Source organism: Lissotriton helveticus, chromosome 7, assembly GCF_964261635.1.
Source record: "Lissotriton helveticus chromosome 7, aLisHel1.1, whole genome shotgun sequence".
Classification (NCBI taxonomy): Eukaryota; Metazoa; Chordata; class Amphibia; order Caudata; family Salamandridae; genus Lissotriton; species Lissotriton helveticus.
In genome coordinates this window covers 661161170-661183895 of record NC_136068.1, presented here as the reverse complement: position 1 = coordinate 661183895, position 22726 = coordinate 661161170, and the positions used below count along the sequence as shown (strand labels likewise).

The 22726-nt window shown below is 41.9% G+C and overlaps 1 protein-coding gene across 1 annotated transcript in view; it reads left to right on the top strand.

The window, feature by feature from the left end:
• The first annotated feature begins 6094 nt into the window (after positions 1–6094).
• LOC144769215 (uncharacterized) overlaps positions 6095–22726 on the top strand; it is a 222402-nt gene continuing 205770 nt past the window's right edge. The window contains exons 1-2 of the mRNA XM_078653256.1: positions 6095–6200; positions 19657–19709. Coding sequence (XP_078509382.1) covers positions 6152–6200; positions 19657–19709 — 102 coding nt within the window. The 5' untranslated portion in view covers positions 6095–6151. The remainder of the gene's footprint in view (positions 6201–19656; positions 19710–22726) is intronic.

Sequence of the window (22726 nt, the reverse complement as noted above, 5' to 3'; positions counted from 1 at the left end):
TGTTTGTAGATAGGAAGTCGATATTCTGGCATTCTATATTTTTACCTCGATATTTTGGCAAGTCGATATTTTGTCTGTCGATATTCTGTCAGTGATCCAACATCTACAAAGTCGTGCCCTGGGTGACTGTACTGTCGTAATCGGATCTAGGACCCTAATTAAATATTCCCGATTCATGCCCTTACGTGGTTATAACAAATCATATCCTTATAAAGCCATAAGAATCATATCCATATTTAGTCATAGCCAATGCAGTCCAAATACGGCAAGGGTACTCCCATAGACTCCTAGAAAGTACAATGCGTTCTTTAAACAAACCAAGCCTCCAGCAGCCCGGGAATTCCCCCTGCTTCTGTTTTGATTTGTCCTAGAACTCCTGAGAGTCCTAAAAGAACTACCAGTTCTTAGTGACGTCTTATGTCCAACCTTACGTCAAACTCGGCACCTTCCAGGTATAAATATACCAGCCTCTGCCTTAAGCAAACACACGGTGGTTTGGAGCAGATCGGCTATCTACTTATCCAAAGCCCATCTGATGAGAGTGCCGAAGGAAGCCGACCCTCCCATTGACGCACTGAGAGAGAGACGCTGTCTTTTCTTCTGCCGAGAAATCCAGCTCCAGTGTTTCCAGTCACCCTCGCGGGTTGCTGGGAGATCGAGTCCTGAGAGAGAGATCCAAGACCTCCTTCATTCTATAACCAAGGTACGGAGCTGATTAGATCCTCAGAGAATTCTTGATTCAGATTCTTGGCAAAACTAACTTAACTTAAACTGCAGCTCACTTACTCCTTCCCACGTACTAGGCTTAGGTTAGGTACACCGGGGTAGGCGTATCTTAGAAGCACCAGTTGAGCACGTTTAGTCAATGATTTTAAGCATGTATATATTTTATCTGTTTTAAGTATCATATGGCACAGAAACCATATAAATGCTTTTACAGTATTATTTCATAATACTCCTTTTACTGTACGCAATTTACTTCATGATAAGTATTGCAATTGTGGCAATTCATTTCTCTTGCATGAGAAAGAAGACTGCTCAATAAATAACACCTTTTATTGAAAACGCCCGCCCCTCTATTTCTCTGCACTCCTGGTGAAACTAAGCATGCACGATTGACTGAGTGAAATAGCTGTCTATTGTTTTCACACGACTCTGGAGATATACTCCTTATTCTGGGGGGAGCAAAGTTGTCATGTTTATGCGGTTGTCTGAAACTAATCACTTTTTGTCTAATCAGGAAAGTTAACTCCTTCCTGTTTATTCGAGAAAGCTTCTAGTGACCTCTGAGCTAGCTGGCATACCTAATTAAGTCTAACATTTTCAGTAGAGACCTAGATGACCGCAGTCCTACGTCTAAACTACCGTTTATGTTATTCCAATGCGCAGAGCCTATTGGGAATATAGGAACTACACTACAGTACAGGTCAAATAAAACCAGTTTGAGGCAGACATCCATGTGACATGAAGTTGTGGTAGGTGTAATGACAAATATTGTCATGGATGTTGACTTACTAGTCTCTGCAGCCTGTCTGCTGCCAAAGGACAGTACCTAGGACAGCACAGACAATGGCACAGCAGCGGGGAGAGTGGCATGTGGCAGAGGGGCTGGCAACTCGAGGCCTGCAATGGAGACAATTACATGATAGAGGTGTGTATATTTACCTGCTAGTCACAGACACTTTCCCTTTATTATCAGGATGTTGCCTCAGCATATGTGTACTCGATATATTGAATACCGTGTTCATTCATGAGAATCTCAGTTGAACCCTTGTGGTTGTTTCGAGCATAAAGTGAGGTAGACCTGGCTGGGAGAGAGGAGTGCGTTCTGAAGCCATCCTGGTTGGGGCCCTGCTACACGTGGAGGCGGGTCTGCTGCACTTGGGGTAAAATAACCAGTAACACTTAGATTTAGGTGTGGGCATACTGGGCAGGATCGATGCTTAAAACACTCTAGAACATGGATACTCACAAACTTTCTCTCGGGGGCCAAATTTACAGTGTGGCTTGTGGCCGAGGGCCACACTGGTGGGAGAGGGGTCAGTGGGGGAGGGGGCGGGGCTAGAGCAGCAAAAACAAAACTGACCATGAAGTTGAACACAAGCCCCTGCAACAGACGCCTTCGTCTACTGAGCCACCAGACCTGGCATACACATCACTCACACACTCACTCACACACTCACACACACACTCACTCACACACTCACACACTCACTCACACACTCACTCACACACTCACACACTCACTCACACACTCACACACTTACACACTCACACACTCACCCTCACTCTGTGTGTCTTCCTCCCTCTCTCTCCCTCTGTCTGTCTGTCTCCCTCCCTCTCTCTCCCTCTGTCTGTCTGTCTCCCTCCCTCTCTCTCCCTCTGTCTGTTTGTCTCCCTCCCTTTGTCTGTCTGTCTCCCTCCCTCTGTCTCCCTCTGTCTGTCTCCCTCCCTTTCTCTCCCTCGGTCTCCCTCCCTCTCTGTCTCCCTCGGTCTCTGTCTCCCTCCGCCTCTGTCTCCCTCCCTCTCTGTCTCCCTCCATCTCTGTCTCCCTCCGTCTCTGTCTCCCTCCGTCTCTGTCTCCCTCCGTCTCTGTCTCCCTCCGTCTCCGTCTCCCTCCGCCTTTGTCTCCCTCCGTCTCTGTCTCCTCCTCTCTGTCTCCTCCTCTCTGTCCCTGTCTGTCCCTGTCTGTCTCTGTCTGGCCCTGTCTCTGTCTGGCCCTGCCCCCCTCCCTCTGTCTCCCTCTGTGTCTCTCTGTCCCTGTTTCTATCTCTGTCTGTCTCTGCCTCTATCTGTCTATGTCTGTCTGTCTGTTTCTTCCCCTATCGGTCTCTGCCGCTTTCGTTCTCTGCCCCTATCGGTCTCTGCCCCTATCTGCCCCTATCTGTCTCTGCCCCTAAATACCTCTGCCTCTGTCAGTCTGTCCCGGTCTCTGCCCCTATCGGTCTCTGCCCCTATCTATCTCTGCCTCTGTCAGTCTGTCCCTGTCTCTGCCTCTATCTGCCCCTGCCATTATCTGCCCTTGCCTCTATCTGCCTCTGCCTCTATCTGTCTCTGCCCCTATCTGTCTCTGTGCCTATCTGTCTCTGCCCCTATCTGTCTCTGCCTCTGTCAGTCTGTCCCGGTCTCTGCCCCTATCTGTCTCTGCCCCTATCGGTCTCTGCCCCTATCGGTCTCTGCCCCTATCTGTCTCTGCCCCTATCTGTCTCTGCTCCTATCTGTCTCTGCCTCTGTCAGTCTCTGCCTCTGTCAGTCTGTCCCTGTCCCTGCCTTTATCTGCCCCTGCCTTTATCTGCCCCTGCCTCTATCTACCCCTGCCTCTATCTGCCCCAGCCTCTATCTGTCTCTGCCCCTATCTGTCTCTGCCCCTATCTGTCTTTGCCCCATCTGTCTCTGCCCCTATCTGTCTCTGCCTCTGTCAGTCTGTCCCGGTCTCTGCCCCTATCGGTCTCTGCCCCTATCTGTCTCTGCCCCTATCGGTCTCTGCCCCTATCTGTCTCTGCCTCTATCTGTCTCTGCCAGTCTGTCCCTGTCTCTGCCTCTATCTGCCCCTGCCTCTATCTGTCCCTGCCTCTATCTGCCCCTGCCTCTATCTGTCTCTGCCCCTATCTGTCTCTGTGCCTATCTGTCTCTGCCCCTATCTGTCTCTGCCTCTGTCAGTCTGTCCCGGTCTCTGCCCCTATCTGTCTCTGCCCCTATCTGTCTCTGCCCCTATCTGTCTCTGCCCCTATCGGTCTCTGCCCCTATCGGTCTCTGCCCCTATCTGTCTCTGCCCCTATCTGTCTCTGCTCCTATCTGTCTCTGCCTCTGTCAGTCTCTGCCTCTGTCAGTCTGTCCCTGTCCCTGCCTTTATCTGCCCCTGCCTCTATCTACCCCTGCCTCTATCTGCCCCAGCCTCTATCTGTCTCTGCCCCTATCTGTCTCTGCCCCTATCTGTCTTTGCCCCATCTGTCTCTGCCCCTATCTGTCTCTGCCTCTGTCAGTCTGTCCCGGTCTCTGCCCCTATCGGTCTCTGCCCCTATCTGTCTCTGCCCCTATCGGTCTCTGCCCCTATCTGTCTCTGCCTCTATCTGTCTCTGCCAGTCTGTCCCTGTCTCTGCCTCTATCTGCCCCTGCCTCTATCTGTCCCTGCCTCTATCTGCCCCTGCCTCTATCTGTCTCTACCCCTATCTGTCTCTGCCCCTATCTGTCTCTGCCTCTGTCAGTCTGTCCCTGTCTCTGCCTCTATCTGCCCCTGCCTCTATCTGCCCCGCCTCTATCTGACCCCAGCCTCTATCTGTCTCTGCCCCTATCTGTCTCTTCCCCTATCTGTCTCTTCCCCTATCTGTCTCTGCCCCTATCAGTCTCTGCCCCTATCGGTCTCTGCCCCTATCGGTCTCTGCCCCTATCTGTCTCTGCCCCTATCTGTCTCTGCCTCTATCTGTCTCTGCCAGTCTGTCCCTGTCTCTGCCTCTATCTGCCCCTGCCTCTATCTGCCCCTGCCTCTATCTGTCTCTGCCCCTATCTGTCTCTGCCTCTGTCAGTCTGTCCCTGTCTCTGCCGCTATCTGCCCATGCCTCTATCTGCTCCTGCCTCTATCTGCCCCTGCCTCTATCTATCTCTTCCCCTATCTGTCTCTGCCCCTATCTGTCTCTGCCCCTATCTGTCTCTGCCCCTGTCTGCCCCTACCTCTGTTTGTCTGCCCCTATGTTGTTTGTCTGCCCCTATCTGTCTCTGGCCCTATCTGTCTCTGCCTCTATCTGTCTCTGCCACTCTGCCCCTGCCTCTATCTGCCCCAGCCTCTATCTGCCCCTGTCTGTCTCTGCCCCTGTCTGTCTCTGCCCCTGTCCGTCTCTGCCCCTGTCTGTCTCTGCCCCTGTCCGTCTCTGCCCATGTCTGTCTCTGCCCATGTCTGTCTCTTCCCCTGTTTGTCTCTCGGGCAGTGCACACATACTGTGTCTACACGTCCCGTCACCAGCCCAAAGACAGCCCTCCTAATGTAAAAGCCAGCTCGTTTTCTTTCAGAATGTGCTGCTTTGTAGGGTTTGTGTCCCACCACCTGGCCTGGGGATCACAGCTGTCACGGCACCCCCGAGCAGTCAGATCAAAGCCCCCTTGGCGCCAGTCACCGAAGTACTTCACAGGTCTTTAAAAGACCATTTAATTGTTAATGAGGCCTTGTTGTATTTGACCTCTTCTTAGCGCCCCTGCATCTCCACTCTCTGCCTAACATCACCTAGCCCCCATAAATCAACAACCGGCGGTGTTCGCAGACACTTTACAAAAAAAATATATATAACACAGGTACATGTCTGCAAGGTCCGCGGGCCGCACAGGAAGGCTTGCCGGGGCGCTGACGGCCCACGGGCCGTACTATGAGTACCCGTGCTCTAGAACCTGCACACAGAACTCTTGGCCGGTCACAATGTTTCTTATAGATTAAACATTCGTAGATACATCTACTATTGAAATGGCTTTAAATTATGACCATGGATGATGAAAAGCCGTACTTATTACGAGTGACCTCTTAATTCAGTTGGGAACAGTAACTGGAGTTACCAGCCCCATGGAGACTATAAGAGGAGCTACCGAGCCAAACTCAACAAACGACAGGAAATTAGACAGTAAGTTAACAAAGACAAGCCTGCGGCTTCCATCTTAAACATTTCTTTTTAGATATGCTTCGACAGCGAATTTTGACTTTCTTTTGCATTTCCACTGTCTGTATATATGTGCTACAGTTACAGTTCCGTGGCTGGACCGTGCTTGTCATTAACTTACACTTGCACTGAGCCCCGCAAAATAGAAAATGAAAACATTGAAGTAAGGCAAACAACCAGTTTATTAAAAAATAGAAATGCCCACAGATGCTTATCTGTCCTCTCATTTAGAACAAACAGAGACATTTCAATTACAGTTAATAACTCTTCCCTTTGGATGGAACAGGAGAATGAAGGTGGAGAGAAACTGGCACCAGTTGAGTCAACATTGATTGATCCCACAGCCAAGAATCAAACTGGTACAATTGTCACGTGACCTGTCATCAGATCTGCTGGGAGGAGACTGACTGGTCGCTTCCAGTATAAAGATAGGAGCTCTGGGCTGACAGAGACACCCTGAGATTGAACCTTGTACTCCACATCGCATCTCGAGCCCCAGCCATCTCTCAGCCATGAAGATCGCTCTCGTTTTTCTGTTGGTGGGTGTGAGCAGCATCCATGGTAAGCATCCTCTCTATCCTCATAAATCCTGATTCACAGAGCACGATGCAGATCTGCACTCCCAGATTTACAACTCTGCACGGAGGCAGATTTACAACTTTCCGAAATACACACTCTTTCGAGCGCAATCTCACCTTTTCAGGCCGAATTACTGGAAGGTTTCGTGCACTTTTTTTCTTTTTGGCGGTTGCATTTCTCTAATGTCCACTTGGACGCCTTGCACAGCTGTGCATTGTGAAATGCAAGTGTCTTTGAGTAATGACAGTTTTTAGTTATTTTTTTTCCTACTCAAAGACTATTTTTGCCATGAAGTAAACCGCTCTCACACCCTTAGGAATTTCAGAAGTGGTCCTTCACATTCGGCAAAATGTTTGATTCTTACTCTTGACAGGTCAAAGTCTCTCCTTATGTTCAAGATTGACGGGGTCAGTCGGAAGTTTGAGAATACCTACAAACTCTTTAATGTGTCAATGATTTAAAGTTTTCTAGGGAGACCCTATCCTCGAAGATTCTATTTTTCTGCTCGCTTAGTGGAATTTACTCAATTGTTGCCTAATTATATGGGTGAGATCACTTTTGCACAGGGACACGTTTTCATTTATAGATTGCAGAATTTATCTCACCATTGCACATGTCAGACCTACACATGTATATTGCTCTGAGACTCCTTTGCAGAGTAGGGCTCTTCTAAGGGGCAGGGAACATTTGTGTTTAATGTGCCATCGATTGGCAAATGCTTGGTCCTTCTGAAGTTCACCAGCGCTCCACATGCAACTACCTTTGAAAGGCTGGTGAGGATTGGTTTCGGGGGCCTGTTGCGTGCCCTCCTTGTGTTAGGGGGACATGCTTGTGCACTGGGGGGTACCCATGGTACCACCTTACTTTTCACTGCACTAAGAGGCGAGCACCGTGTAGTGCCTGCAACATAGTGCAGTGAAATGCACAACATACATTTTTAACATTGCGGCGGGTGCTGCAGTCAGCAGCACCAGCTGCAATATTAAAATGCAAATTGTGACCGCCATGGTGGCGGTCGCATCCTAATTTAGAGAGCAGGACCGCCGCACGCATGGCGGGTGGTCCCAATCCCCGCAATGATGGCAGTCGGACAAAAGTCTGACCGCTATCATTATGACCCCCATAGTCATTTGAGGCTTTGTCCCCCCCTGAAATAGAATAATGGTTTTAATATGATGTAAAAAATATAGATATGAAAAAATATTGATGAAAGAATATAGGATGCAAAAAAACGACTCCCTATACTTAAACAGGTAAGTACATAAATATTAATATTGGGGGAAAATATAGATGTTAAAAATATAGTTGTATAAAATATATTCCAGCTCAAGTTTTATACCAAAGCGACGGGGCACTGGCGGTGGGTGCAGCTAACACGGTGGTGCGCCGTGCGTTAAATGCAGCTCCAAGTCTCCTCCCCAGCCGGGAAAGAAAAGGCAGCAATCGCGGGATGTTTGTCAATTGTTCCAATTTAATCAAGCGCTCCTCACAGACGCGTTTCGGGTCAAGCCCTTTATCAATGTGTCAACACGAGTGTTACACGGGAGCTAGTTTTAAAGTGCAGCATGCAATCTCATAGAAAACAGCGAGGTAAGACTACTCGTCAAAAATTGTACGAGCGCCATCTTGGAATGTGCAAATTAGGCAAATTCATCAACAGACAATTCATAATCGATAATCGGAATGTTTCAAACAATAATATCAAACATGTCAATAATAATACTACATTAAGCCGTGGATCGGCCAGCCAAGTTCTCTTATATCGGGACCCATAATGCGTCTCCTAATCATGCCGTGAATCGGCATGGCTGCTTCGACACTTGTTACATGTGTTCAGAAAGTTTCAAATTCAAACATTCCTAGAATTCATCTTAATCATTAACAATTTAGTTCAAAATTCAAAACAATATCAACATGAATATTTCGCACATGTAAATTGCCGCGGAATATTGGCATTGAATGGTAATGTATAGTTAAACAGCCTAATAATGAACACATATCCACTTGTGAATATATATACATATACATATACATATACGTATATATATATATATATATATATATATATATATATATATATACATATGTATACATATTACATTTTAAATTATACAATTAATAAAAAATAAAGTAGATTTAATATACATTTTACCAAATATATCACATAAACTTAATTAAAATAATAAGCCACACATGCATAATTACATAATTATCTATATATATATATATATATATATATATATATATATATATTCTCCAAAAGCTATCAAATGATAGCGTAAGTCAGCACTCAACAAAGGATATATTTCCCAAAGTTTACCATTTATTTTTCAAAGAGGCAGCATTCATCGCACAGCACCAACGCGTTTCGCAACGTACTGTTGCTTGATCACGTGATAGCTTTTGGAGATTATACGAAAGCGGGGCTCTGCTTTGTAGTCGGCACCGGTGATAAGAGCGCCATTGGACTACGAGTTTGGAGCCAAATCTGTGGATATATATATATATATATATATATATATATATTACCTACTGGCGGTCGCCAGTAGGTATATATAGTTAGGATTTTTTCTCTATGGGTTTTTTGAAAATTCTATGTCTAATAACTTTGGCGTTTGTGGACGGAATTGGCTGAAATTTTCAGGAAAATGGCACATTTTGTTTCTGAGCAGCCCTTGAAAATTTGGGGGGGGTTCGTCCAGTGGGGGCCGAGAAAAAAGGGGGGTCCCAAAACGTGTTTTTAACATTGAGTTTTCCATAGGGCGGTTGGCCTCACTTTTAGCCCGAACGGCTGAATGGATTTGCACGAAACTTGGCAAAATTGTAGGGACTGGTAGCCCGATGTGCCTTTTGTAGGTCTCAATATATGTGCTCCAGTGGATTTTGAGAAATTAACGTTTAAAAAAAGATATATATCTGTAACAGCGGACCGGGCAGCGCACTGGTTCGCGGACTTTTCGCGCAACGGAGCTTTGTGAAGCGAAGCTGATTGGTTCTCCGGCATCTGTCAACATTCCAAACAGTCCGTAGCGGCCGCCATCTTGTCTCTCGGTAGGATCGAGAGACAAGAGGAGGTCAAAACAAAGGGGGAAATAACTATAAGGGGGCATAGTAGATCCTCGCTGACCCCCTAGGTTTGATGTGGAGGTTTTAAAAGGGCCCCGCGGGGCAAAAAAAAATAATAATAATAATAATTGAACGGCTGAATGGATTTGCACGAAACTTGGCAAAATATTAGGGACTGGTAGCCCGATGTGCCTTTGCTAGGTCTCAATATATGTGCTCCAGTGGATTTTGAGAAATTAACGTTCAAATAAAGATATATATCTGTAACAGCGCTCCGCTTCGCGTAACGGAGGTTTGCGAAGCTGATTGGTCATTCTGTCACTGGGCTATAGTTGGGCTACATCTGGCTGATATTTGGGCTACATTTGTTTTTTTGTGTGTCTGGCGGCCATCTTTGGGCTACATTGGGCTACATTGGGCTTCATTGGGCTACATTCGGCTAATTAGCAAATAGCTCATCGCAAACTAGGAATGGTAAAGAATCGCTATTTATTCCTTAAAGTTCGCTATTTAGGAAATGCAAATAACTTTGATGATACATATGGCGGTTCATCTCTAACAAGATAAGAAGCATAGGGATACATTTATGATGACTGGCGCATCACCAGGGATGTGTTAGTCATTCTGTGCCGCTGTTCCGTCACCTATGGTGTGCTGCATTTACAATGCGGCGCATCATGGGGCAAAAACAGCACAGATGCGTGATGTATCTGTGCCGTAAAGGTGGCGCATTGCTGGAGTTGTATCGCAAGTGTGATGAAGCTCCAGCAAGGGTCGGGGGTGCCCCTGTCGCAGGGTTTCTGTTCTCACACAGAACTGTGGACAGAGGATTGGAACCTCGGCGAATTAGGGTGTCCCAAAACTCACGTTAGTAATCAAAAACTATTTAGCAAGCTAGGTACAGTGTCACATTGGATATAACAAACTCTCAATGTTTAGACAATCCAGAATATGAACTTATAGTACCTCAGGATACATGGAACTCATGAACAGTCGGTCGTTATAGATTTCTTAGAAACCAGAACATGGAGTTAAGAAGAACAGATGTGTATTTGAAATGTTTATTTACTAATGCCGTCTTCTCAGGCGTAGTACCTTAGATAATAAAAGTACACATATTATCAGTAGCAAAATTACCAGCCTGGTTACTAGTACATAAAAAGTGAATGGTGATAGTATGTTAACATGCTGTAAATGAATAAGAGTTATCAACACTTATAAGCAGCCGCGGGCCGTGGAGGGAGTTACGGTGGGGCAGGGAGGCGGGGAGGGGGAGGGGCAAGGTAGAGAGGCCTCCACCCTGCTTCTCCCCCTCCCCGCCTCCCTGCCCCATCGTAACTCCCTCCACGGCCCGCGGCTGCTTATATCTCACCCTCCCTAATACACATATTATATTATTTGCTAAGAAGGTCTCTTTGTGTTGGTTTAGGGCGTGCCCATACTTTAGTGTCTTAGATTTGAAGGAATCACATCAGCATACACCAGCTCTCTCTTCATGTGAACCGCATCAACTGTTGTGTATGTGTGTTCGGCAAAGCAATATAAAACCCGCCTCATGCCCAGAATTGGCAGAAGTTGCACTTATGTTATGAGTATGAAGTCGTGGAGATCAGACCTCATAACAATTCTGTATCGTGTTGTTCTTGAAACTTTAGCACTCGCTGTACAGATATAGTTTAACAAGTAAAGCAGATAGTAGACCAATAACATATTATTCTCATGTAAACCACGATGAACTACTAGGTGGAAAGCTAAAGCAACAACTAAGTGTCGTGTGCAGAAGTTGCAAAAAAGGAAAAATGGCGTTTAAACCGGTAATGAGCCCATGCTAACTTAACACGGTGTAAAGATATCCAGGACCTAGATGACACCTCCTCATGATCCGGAAACGAACTGAATAAGATAATAGAAGTGCCATCTCATGAGAGCAGATTGCAAGTTTATATGTGGACGGTCCGCAAGGTAAAGCATTAAAAACTAGGAAAATTTAATGCTAAAGAAAAATAAAACAGCCAAGTACTTTATCGAGTCTTAAGCCAATAGGCAAGGTAAATAATAAAAACTTGACAAATAAGTCAATGAATTGTCAATGAAATGCTAGTACTCAGCATATCAAACATGAAAAAGGTCTATGACATAACTGTGTATGCAAAATAAGCTGCAACAGCCTCCAATAGGAAGTCACCGTCTTCATCCGAAAACAGTTCAGCCATCCAATTTAAAAGCGGAAAAGAACATACGTGCTCTCCCAGCACCGGATCCTCTATCACCATCAGAGGACAGCTCGGTGGGTTTTCAAGAAAGCTCTGTTCCAAGAAAGACTGTGCTGCCGCCAGTAAATTCCAGGGACCAAGTAGTCCATGCATCAATGCCACAGCCATAATCCTTTCGCCAGGACAAACCAACTCGTGAGTAATGATAGGAGTCATCAGCTGATTAAAGTCGACGTCAGGAGAAACCGGTCCGCAGAGACACAAATCAATGGCCCAATCGAAATCCCAGGTCAGGCAGTGAAATACAGGCTGGACACAGGTGAAGTAGGAGAACCGAAAAGATAATCCATATGCCGTGCTTAATATCGCCAACGGCATTGTGCCATAATATTCTAGCATGCGATTGCGGAACAGTGTCAGCAGCTGCAGGGTCGGAGGTTGCATAGGAGGGACATCCATATTTAAAAATGTAAAAAAGCACAAGAGCGTCCGCTGGTAATGCAAGTAAAAATGCCAATCCACGAACCAGAGTGCAGAAAATACAATGAAAGGAAGCAGGGATGACTCCAAAGATTTTCTCAAATGAAGTCACGAGACCACTGGTAACAACTTTAAAAAAGTGCACCAGGGACTTTGTGGAGGATGCGTTACAGATAGTCGGAAACATGTTGCTGAAATTGAAAGGCAAATGTTAATTGAAAAAGGTTTTGCACCTCTGTATGGGTGTTCGCTATGTGAAGTACGAAAGTTTCACGGGCCGAACTCAAGGCCACCTCTCTCTGAGACAAAAGAGCTCTTATTCTTGCCATGCCGTTGAAACGTGTCTCAAGGTTGGTATTTGTGGCCAGATTGAAAACTCCCTATGTTCATGTGTGGGAGGAAATAGAACATTTCTGCAGCAAATAACCCGTTCACTTACTGTTACGATAAAAGGAATACTTTTAATTAACTCAGAACAATCTTCATTATTGAGCATCAAATAACTACCATTTTCCAACAACTTGAACGTGGGGATGATAGCAGGAACTGGCGTGCCTTGCAACACGCAAGCCATATTTGGTCGGTGTTTGTTGCATGAACCGTGTAAATGTATGTGCCTACACATTAGTGAATGATCTGGCGTCTCAGTGCATTCCTCTCCATTCAGATAAACTTCTTGATCATCTTTGAAACATCTGTATGTGTATGGAAGCGACCAGACCTCATGAAGAAAAGCACTACCTAAAGGTTCATAACGACCTATTGGTATATATTTCATACAATTTGAAAACTTATATAAAGCAAAAGGCAGCGTTATTAAACCGTGGATAAGGCATGTTGCCAAAAAACCCGCAATCCTCTGCTGATGATGTCACTGAGCATGTCATGAATGATGTAATATGTGACATCATCAGCAGTGGATTACGGGTAATGGTATCTCTAGTTTACTCCCTTATAGCTGTCTTTCTTTTAACATAAGTGTCTGTTTCCTTCCCTTATACTTACTGTTTTTGGGTCGCTTCCGGTTCGCGTACCCGCGAGCGAACTGGGAAGCGAACTAAGAGAAATAGAGGTTGGCACAGTTCCAAATATTGTACCAATTTTTTAATAACGGGGAGGTAGTTCTGAAAAGAACTTTTTTTTTATTTTTCTGAACATTTTTTTACTGTTTTTGAATTTTTCGGAACAGTTTTATATTTTTTGGGGTTTTTCTTGGAGGGGGCAATGAAAACGATTAATTGTAAAGGGCTCAACAGGAGCAACAAAACAAAAAAAAGAAGTATTTATTATTTTGGGCGTTTCAGACAAACTTGCATATGATAGTCAATAGCTCTGTTGATCAGAGTGATGCTTTTTTCTCCGTAGGAAATGAATCCATCGCAAAATGCGCAGATGTGTTTTACATCACCAAATCTCATTTGTATATTTGGCACCATCTCCCTGCCCTCTGGTCCCGTTACTTCCGGTACAACAGATCTTCTGGCCATAATAGGGAGATTATCTAGGTCGTTCCGAAACTGTGCAGCACTGTAGTTGTTAGGATGCCACCTAGTCATATGGCGATGCATTGTGTAGTTTCCGAAACTGTATTTTTTGTCGGTCCCTCTGGACAGTCTATCTTGACATATAAGGCAAGTTACGTATCTTGCATTTACTTTTTTCTGACCTTTGGGAATTTTAAAAAATTGCCAAATGAAGTTTTCTTTCCGGTGAGACGTCCTGGGCTGCTCAGGCAAAAACTGCCTCTCTTCGTGCTCGTCCTCCTGTTCCTCTTCTTCTTCTTCTTGTTGAATTACAACTTGAGCAGGTGGTCCACTCTTCCTTGGATGTGGTGGAGGTGGTGGGGAAGCACCAGCTGAAGCTACTAAAGAAGCCATTGCTCAGTGATCACAAAGGGTCTTTCTCTCACAATGATGAAAGTCAGAGTGAGGAAAGAAGGAGGGATTTTCATCATTTGGGAAAAACAAGAGTTCTCAACCAATCAAAAGTGTTCATTTTAGATTATATGACCTAGTCTTACATCATTAGGAAACCAAAAGTGAAATGAACCAATGAAAAGTGTTATTACCAAGTCACATGACTTGCTGTGTTTACGTTAAGCGCTTTGCAGGGCCTCCCGGTTTGCTTCCAGAAACCTGCGCTTTGCGACTCGCTTCGCGTACCAGTTCGCTAACGTAGCACGTCATATGACGTATCACGCGACAACGTGAAACGTCATGCGGACGGGAGGCGTCACGATGTTGTTTTCTAACGCGGCACTTGCGGTAAAGAAACGTTTACCGGCTCGCGGTCTATTTCGCGGCATCAAGGTCAGCTAACGGGAAGCTTCCCGATTCGCGAAGCGGGAACGAAGAAAAAAAAATATTTTAAAAAAAAATTATTCATAAACATATAAAATATATTTTTGGATTTAAAGAAGAATACATTTTACAGCTGCAGATATTAGCTGTTAAAAAACCAATGAAATTCACAGAAAAAAACCATAGGTTATAGACCATATATAGTTAGGAATTAGCATTTACAAAACCTTGAAAATTCACTGAAAAAACCATAGGTTATAGACCATATATAGTTAGGAATTAGCATTTAGAAAACCTTATTTTACTCACACAAAACCATTGAAATTCCATATATAGTTAGTTGCACTAACTATATATCGCGCACCCGCAATCCACTGCTGATGATGTCACATATTACATCATTCATGACATGGTCAGTGACATCACTGATGACATCACTGATGACATCTCAAATGACATCACTGATGACAACATCCAGTGACTGTATGTTTCTGTAAAGTTAAAATATGTCTTAGATATTGAAGAATGAGTGGATGTATAAGTGTCTGGATGAAGGATTTAGTAGGTGCGTGACTGATTGTATGAGTGAGTGATTAAATGTGTCTCACTGAATGCATGGGTTAGTGACTAAACTGTCTTAATTTGTGCATCATTATGTCTGTTGTGATGTAAACTGCTGCATGTGTTGATCATTAGCTATACGAGAGGCTATATGTGTTATTAATTGGTTGCCCAAGTATTTCTATGGGAGATTGAGTTTGTGTGGGGGTGGCTGGGAGGTGTGTGACTCTGTGCATAGATGTGTGAGCAGTTGATTCACTAGGTGTATGAGTTCAAGAGTGCATGTGGAAAAAGCTACATGGGCGGTTGACTGTGTGCATGAGTGTATTGATGAGTGAATGGATATCTCAATGCTACATGTCATAGTAAGTACATATGTAAAACACAGTACATGTGAGAGTTGGCATATATAAATAACTGTGCATGAGAGCCACTGAATGTGTGAGTGGCTGTATGGATCATTGTGAACTTGTATCAGGGATTGTATAAGAGAGTAAATATGTGTTAGTATATGTTTGAATAAGTAAGGTGTGTATAACTGTATAGTTGAGGAAATGGAGGTGAGATTGTTTCTTTGCATGACTGACTAGGTGTGTGAGTAACTCCATGGATGAGTGACAGTGTGTGAGTGTCTGTATACACTGAGTGTATCTAAGGTTATATTAGAGTCTGAAGAGGTTTATCGTATTAGCACAAGAATGATGTCAAATGAGATGTCATCAGTGATGTCATCAGTGATGTCATTTGAGATGTCATCAGTGATGTCATCAGTGATGTCACTGACCATGTCATGAATGATGTAATATGTGACATCATCAGCAGTGGATTGCGGGTGCGCGATATATAGTTAGTGCAACTAACTATATATGGAATTTCAATGGTTTTGTGTGAGTAAAATAAGGTTTTCTAAAAGCTAATTCCTAACTATATATGGTCTATAACCTATGGTTTTTTCAGTGAATATATATATATATATATATATATATATATATATATATATATATATATATATATATATATATATATATATATATATATATATATTCATTTGCTTTAAAACAATTTATAAACTATTAATTTTAATTTGTTTTATAATTTTAAATGTATATAAAAGTTTACAAATATATTTCTATCAATAACATCAAATCTATTAAAAAATTCTATTCTATCAAAAATGAATACATTAAACTATTTAAAAATCTTTAAACTGAAATTTACCACTCCAGTCAGGGCAACAGTAGGGCAAGTGTTGAATAGCGGAGGGGCAAAAATTACTATTCCCATGGCAATGAGTGCAACAGTAGGGAAAGTGTCGGATTGTGGAGGGATAACGTACTATTTCCACTCCAATAATTGTAACAGTAGGGAAAGTGTTGGATTGCGGAAGGGTAGCAATTAATATTCTCACTCCAGTCGGTTGAAAATTAAAAACAAACAAAATAATAACAGCAACAAAATATTTTAAAAATAAAATAAATAAAAAAGTATAAATATGTTAAAAATGTCATTACAAATATATTTAATACCACAAATAAAAAAAAAAACTATTATTATGTTAAACGCATATGAAAAGTAACTACTAATATTATATTAAATACAAAAATAAAATAATTTCAAACAAATAAATGTTTAATTAGAAATTATTCAGAATCAAAAACATTAATTATTAAATATATTCACTTTATTATTTCCTACCCTATAATACCACACAATTCACAACTCACATATAAACCTTAAATATATTTACTTACATAATTAACATAAATAATTACCAATTAAAGAAATATTACTAATTAAAAAACAAATTAAAACTCCTAAAAATGAATAAACTTCCCACACTTTACCCCTATGATCCCCACAAACCATAGCTAACATTAAACTGTAAAATAATTAATTACACAATTAAAACCTATTTTCATTTAGAAAACAAATAGTATTTAACAACTAATTATAAAGTAAGTAAAATTAATTTACTAACCACCCTTTACCCCTATAAAAGTAAAACACACACACAAAAAATTTAAATAAGTACCCCAATTAATTATCAATTAATTAATTAAGATAAATGATCAGCTAATTATTAATTAACTGAATATAAATTACATCTCACCTTTTACCCCTATAAACCCTACAGCCCACACCTAAAATTAATAACACAATTTCCATATTTCATATTCAATTAATAAATCAATATTAATTGAGAACTAATTATTAATTAAACTAAAATACTTCCCACGTTTACCAGTATTAACCCTACAACCTGCATCTAAAATTAATTACACAATTTCCATAATTAATTTACAATCAATTAATGAATATAAATTAACAACTATTTCTTAATTAATTAAACATAAATTATAAACCCCACAACCAGTGCCTAAAATTAATTACACAATTTCTATTATTAATTTTCAATCGAGTTAAATTAGCAACTAATTTATTAATTAATCAAAAATAAATTACTTCCCACCCTTCAAACCTATGAGCCCCACAACCCGCACCTAAAAATAATTACAATATTACCATAATTAATTATCAATCAATTAAATAATTAGTATGAATTAACAACTAATTAATAATTAATTACAAATAAATTACTTCCTGCAATTAACACAATATAATCTCAATTAAATAAAGATGATAAATAAAAAATAATCATTAATTTATTATAATTAAATTCCTTCCCACCCTATTTCCCCATAAACCACAGCCCACTACAGAACTAAAAAAGGCAACATTTAATTAAAATAAAATTGATAGCTACTAAAAATTTAACACGTATATTAAAAAACATAAACAATATTTACACAAACAAAATACATCACAAACATTTTAATTATAAACTAAAATACATAACACTAAACAAAAAATCCAAATTTTAAACAACTATATTTTTTAAAACGATATTAATGACTTCTATTTTTTTTAAAGCAATTTTTCCTGCCTTAAATTCGATATTCTGGACCACGATATTCTTGCTGTCGATATATCTGTGTCACGATATTTCCAACTCGAAATTTGTGTAAGTCGACATTTCCAACTCAATATTCTGTCTGAATACCTTCCCAAGCGACGGAACTAGATATTTCCTGAATGTTAGTGAGCAACCATAAACATAATTGCTTATTGGTATCCACAAATGTTTTTCTCAGCATCTTCTGAAGTTGGAAACATATAGAGCAGGAGCAAATACGCAACCAGCAGTAGCGGCTCGTAGAGGGAGTGATGAGGATGGTGGTGTGGGGCAGGGGAGGAGCAGAGTGGGGGTAGTAAACTACAGCACACGGCCAAACAGAGGAAAGTAAACATATAAATAAATAAAACAAATTTCATTGCGTGCACTGCATTTCCAAATTCCGTAGTTTACTACCCCCCACCCTGCTACTCCCCGCCCCGCCTCACCGCCCACAGCACTCACTCCACGAGCCACTACTGGTAACCAGGATGACGATGTGAAAGAATACCCCTCAAATTGTTGGACGTGTAAAGCAATAGGTTTTTCCAAACCGAAAGCCTTTTTTCCAAATGGATAGACAAAAAGTGCTCTTGCACACCTGCACGACATTTTCACATGCATAATTCAAAGCTATTGCATACTATGTATAATGGATAATGAGAAATATTTTTGCGTAAAGGGAACATTTCGAAGGTTTTCCAAATCTTCTTGATACCTTTTAGAAGTGGAGAAATGTAAGCATTACCACCTTACCCATTCTCCTCTCCCCTGTCCTTATATTATTGATGTTTCTGCTTCCTGTGACAGATTACCCATATATAAATAGATGGTAGGAAATTCTATTCTTTCACAATAATGAGTTTTTCTTCACTTTATAATATGTTAGTGAGTTCCGCCCTCTCCTTCAATACTTCTCCCCCCCTGAGTTCTACAAATACTTGATAGAAACAATAGGGGGGGAACCAGAGTCTGAGCAATGGGAGGGAGATTGTCAGGGACTGGTTGGAGGGGATGGTTTAAGAAACAGACACAAGAGCTAGTCAAAATAGGGACACAGTGTGAAATACTCTTTCAGGTTTAACAAAATAGTCCCTGGGCAAGTAACTATTATGTGACAAGTGGAATACTTCAAGAAAAAGGGGCCTGCTCCATGGGAGGGAATAAACAATGAAAAAGGAGGGATAAATAGGGAAAATACCCACTTGGAAGCAAGGATTTTTAAAGGACAATGAAACGAACAAATTCAAAGCAGTGGGCTCTCTGTAACCCCACAGAGTATGTTTCGAAGGGACAGCACAAGCGCTGCCTAGGCTCGACATAAAAAGAAGTGTATGTTGGTATCAGGCTAAATCAACAGTCAACAGACTGATGAATATCACAAAAGAAACATTTCACTGTTGAGCATTATTTGCTCAACAGGAGATGTCCTATAAATTGCAAATACATTTTGATGAATACAGGGTTGAGGACATTGCTATAGGAAGTACTCTTTTACTTTGAGGCCCAGGGCTATTCCAGACATTTCTGATCTCACTGGTCATAAGCCACGGGGTACTCTGGTATTTAGAAATCAAACCAACATGTTTCTCTTTGAAATTGACTCATCTAATGGAACCATAGCGCTTGGAGAAAGAGAGAAAGAAGGGGAGGGCAGGCTCCAATGCAACTCCTAAGTGAAGCAGTTGAAGCAACGTAAATGGAATTACAGATGTATTAGCTTTCACCCATGGAAAATTGTGTTTTACTACAAATAGGAAGAGAGAAAGGCAACTACGAAGTTACTAAATGGCTGCATGTATTTTAAAACGTTTGGATGTCTTTACCCATAGTCTCTAATTATTTAATTTTTGTCTGTATTTTAGCTGGTTTTACCACGTATGGGCCCAAAGTTGAACCATGCCTCGCAAAGGCTCTGGTAAATACATCGCTTCTTTTAGATACTCTCGTACATATATGATTCCACTTTTGAAATAATAACTGAAAAGTATGTTTATGCTATTGATATTTATGTACAAACCTTGTTACAATATTTTAGCGTTTGTAACCGATTTTGAGTGCCACACTACAGGTTGCAAGTATGAATAGATGTACATATGTATGCATTTTGTTGCATTCAAGAAATAAACACAAGCCCCAACAGGACTGGCCTACAGCAGAAACAGTTTGGTTGAATTAGTTAGTTAAACAGTTATATGTTGCATTTTTTTTACTTTTCAACTAAACGCGTTTCTATTTCTTTAGATCAAGACAATATTGCAATACAATGTGCTGCAAAATGCAGCATATTACTTTTATGCTGCATAATTTAGTTAAATCTGATATATAATGTGATCTTTCATTGCAGCATAACGCTAGTGATTGTGACAATGGGCACGCTCTACAAAGGGTTATGGGGCTGGAATTATGATCTTGAAACTTATGTTTCAAATCGAACTGTGGAATATTTTCCATAATTCACCGGTGCATGTAAAATATGTGGTTTTAACACTTCATTTTGTGCAATAAAGTACTCAAAGATGTAATGCATACCGTTTCAATTACGCTTTTGTATACTGGTGACTAAAATTACAACTTCAACAGAATATTTTGAGAAGAATGTGAAATCTTCAAACTAGTAGAGAATTGATGGTATATTTTTCTGAAATAGTCACAAGTGCAGTGAGCTAAGGCTATTCTAGATTTAGAATCTGAGGGGTATATTATCAAGGGGTTTTATCTCCGCTTTTTTGGCTTTAAAAGCCAAGAAAGCGGAGATAAAATGATCTCCCTATTACCAAGCTGTCGCTAACACCAGTTGGCGACAGCTAATAGGAGATAGCGACCATCATGGGCCCCACTTTGCATGTCAGTGATATTTATCACTAATGATATGCAAAGTGGGCGTGCCAAGATGTTAGCGACTGGAAACAGTCGCTAACATCGCTATCTCCTATTACCAACTTTTGGAGATATTTGCGCTAAGGGCGAATATCTCCAAAAGCTAACACCTGCCCTGAGCAGTTCTTAGCCATGTTATCCAATGGGAGGTGGATAACATGGCTAAGAGCATTTGCTCGATAATGCATGAATATCGCTGACTTTTCAGCGATATTCATGCATTGCGGGCGTTTTTTATCGCATTTGCGATAAACCTTGCTAATAGCAAGGTTTATCTGCGATAAAAATCGCCGATGTGCGGCGATAATTTTTGTCTCTAAACAAGTTAGAGACAAAAATTATCGCTAGTTGTTGATAATATACCCCTGAATTTGAGAACAGAGGTGCATATTACCAACAACTAGCGATAATTTTTGTCTCTAACTTGTTTAGAGACAAAAATTATCGCCGCTTAGCGCGAATATCTCCAAAAGTTGGTAATAGGAGATAGCGAGGTTAGCGACTGTTTCCAGTCGCTAACATCTTGGCACGCCCACTTTGCATGTCATTAGTGATAAATATCACTGACATGCAAAGCGGGGCCCAAGATGGTCGCTATCTCCTATTAGCTGTCACTAACTGGTGTTAGCGACAGCTTGGTAATAGGGAGATAATTTTATCTCCGCTTTCTTGGCTTTTAAAGCCAAAAAAGCGGAGATAAACCCCTTTGATAATATACCCCAGAATTTCTGGGCTCTGGATCCATTTCAAATAAGCATTGATAATGTCCACGATTTTGACATTTGTGCGCAGGGAAGAGGTTTTGAAGTTTGAAAAGAGGCAGTCAGGGACATGTTGAAAGGTACGTTAATAGACTTTGGGCAGTACCCAGTCCCCCAGAGCCTCGGACATACAGATATAAAGTGGAAACAGAGAATAATGGAGCACATTTACAAGTCCTTATCACCTCCACAACGTCACTTTTTCAAAAGTTGTGGTGGCTTTAGGGGCTTTGCCTTATTTACGAGGCAGTGTTAAGCCACTTAACTTGACTTAACGCTGCCTTTTAAATAAGGCCCCCTTTCAATGTACACTTAGCATGAAAGGGGTGGGCAATGGGTGTTGAGGTGGGTGGTCCACAGCAACACCCATTGATTTTGCCACTGCCCCCTATTTACAAGTGGAATCTCAGTGAACTTCATCTGACTTCTATTTATTTATTTATTTAAGATTTTTCTATAGCGCGGACGTGACCCTTGGGTATCAGCGGTACAAAAGGGGGTGGTGATGGACGGAGCATCTGAACCAATCAAACACTCACACCCAGTCAAAAGATCTGGGTTTGACCCATCACCGTTCTTTAGCCCACTCTGCCACCCCAGTTCAGACATGGCTATATGCAAATCAGTCTGACCCTGTGCCTCATGGGAACAGTCCAGCCCGAACTGCCAAGCCATGTCTTCCCTGGACCGGAAACAAGCTTCCGAGGACCGGTTTCTGGCATTACAGCCTTCTTCAGCCCGGCTTGCTTGAATCCAGTGGCAAAGTGAGCAAGGGACTCACGTCTGAGCATACCCTGCCACACTTATGGCGGCCAAAAGCGGTACAAAAGGGGGTGGTGATGGACGCTTCACATTACATGAGGTAGTTTAGAGATACATCTTGTATAACAGACATTTCACAGTGACATCAGGTAGATTCATATACAGTCATACATGTTAGCCTAACAATATATATACATCTCCATGCTTAGACAGCTGTTGTGTATATGTTTGAGTGGCAGGGTGGCAGAACGGAGGCCTGGTTCTTGTCTGATTTATTCTGTTGGAAGTAGGATGAAGGTCTATTGCTCTTGCCCTGTGCCACAGACTGCATTGGACATTTTTTGCTTAGTTCTTCTGACCTCTGACTCCACTTACCCTTATTTTTTCAGTCTACCCTAGGACCCCTTATCCTGTGCTGCGCGGGGGTGGGATGTTTAACTTTAACTCCTCTTCTCGCCACTGCCCAGGATCAATTATGCTTCCTATCATCACCTTTCAAAATATAATCTTATGAATAGCAAAACAAGGTTTC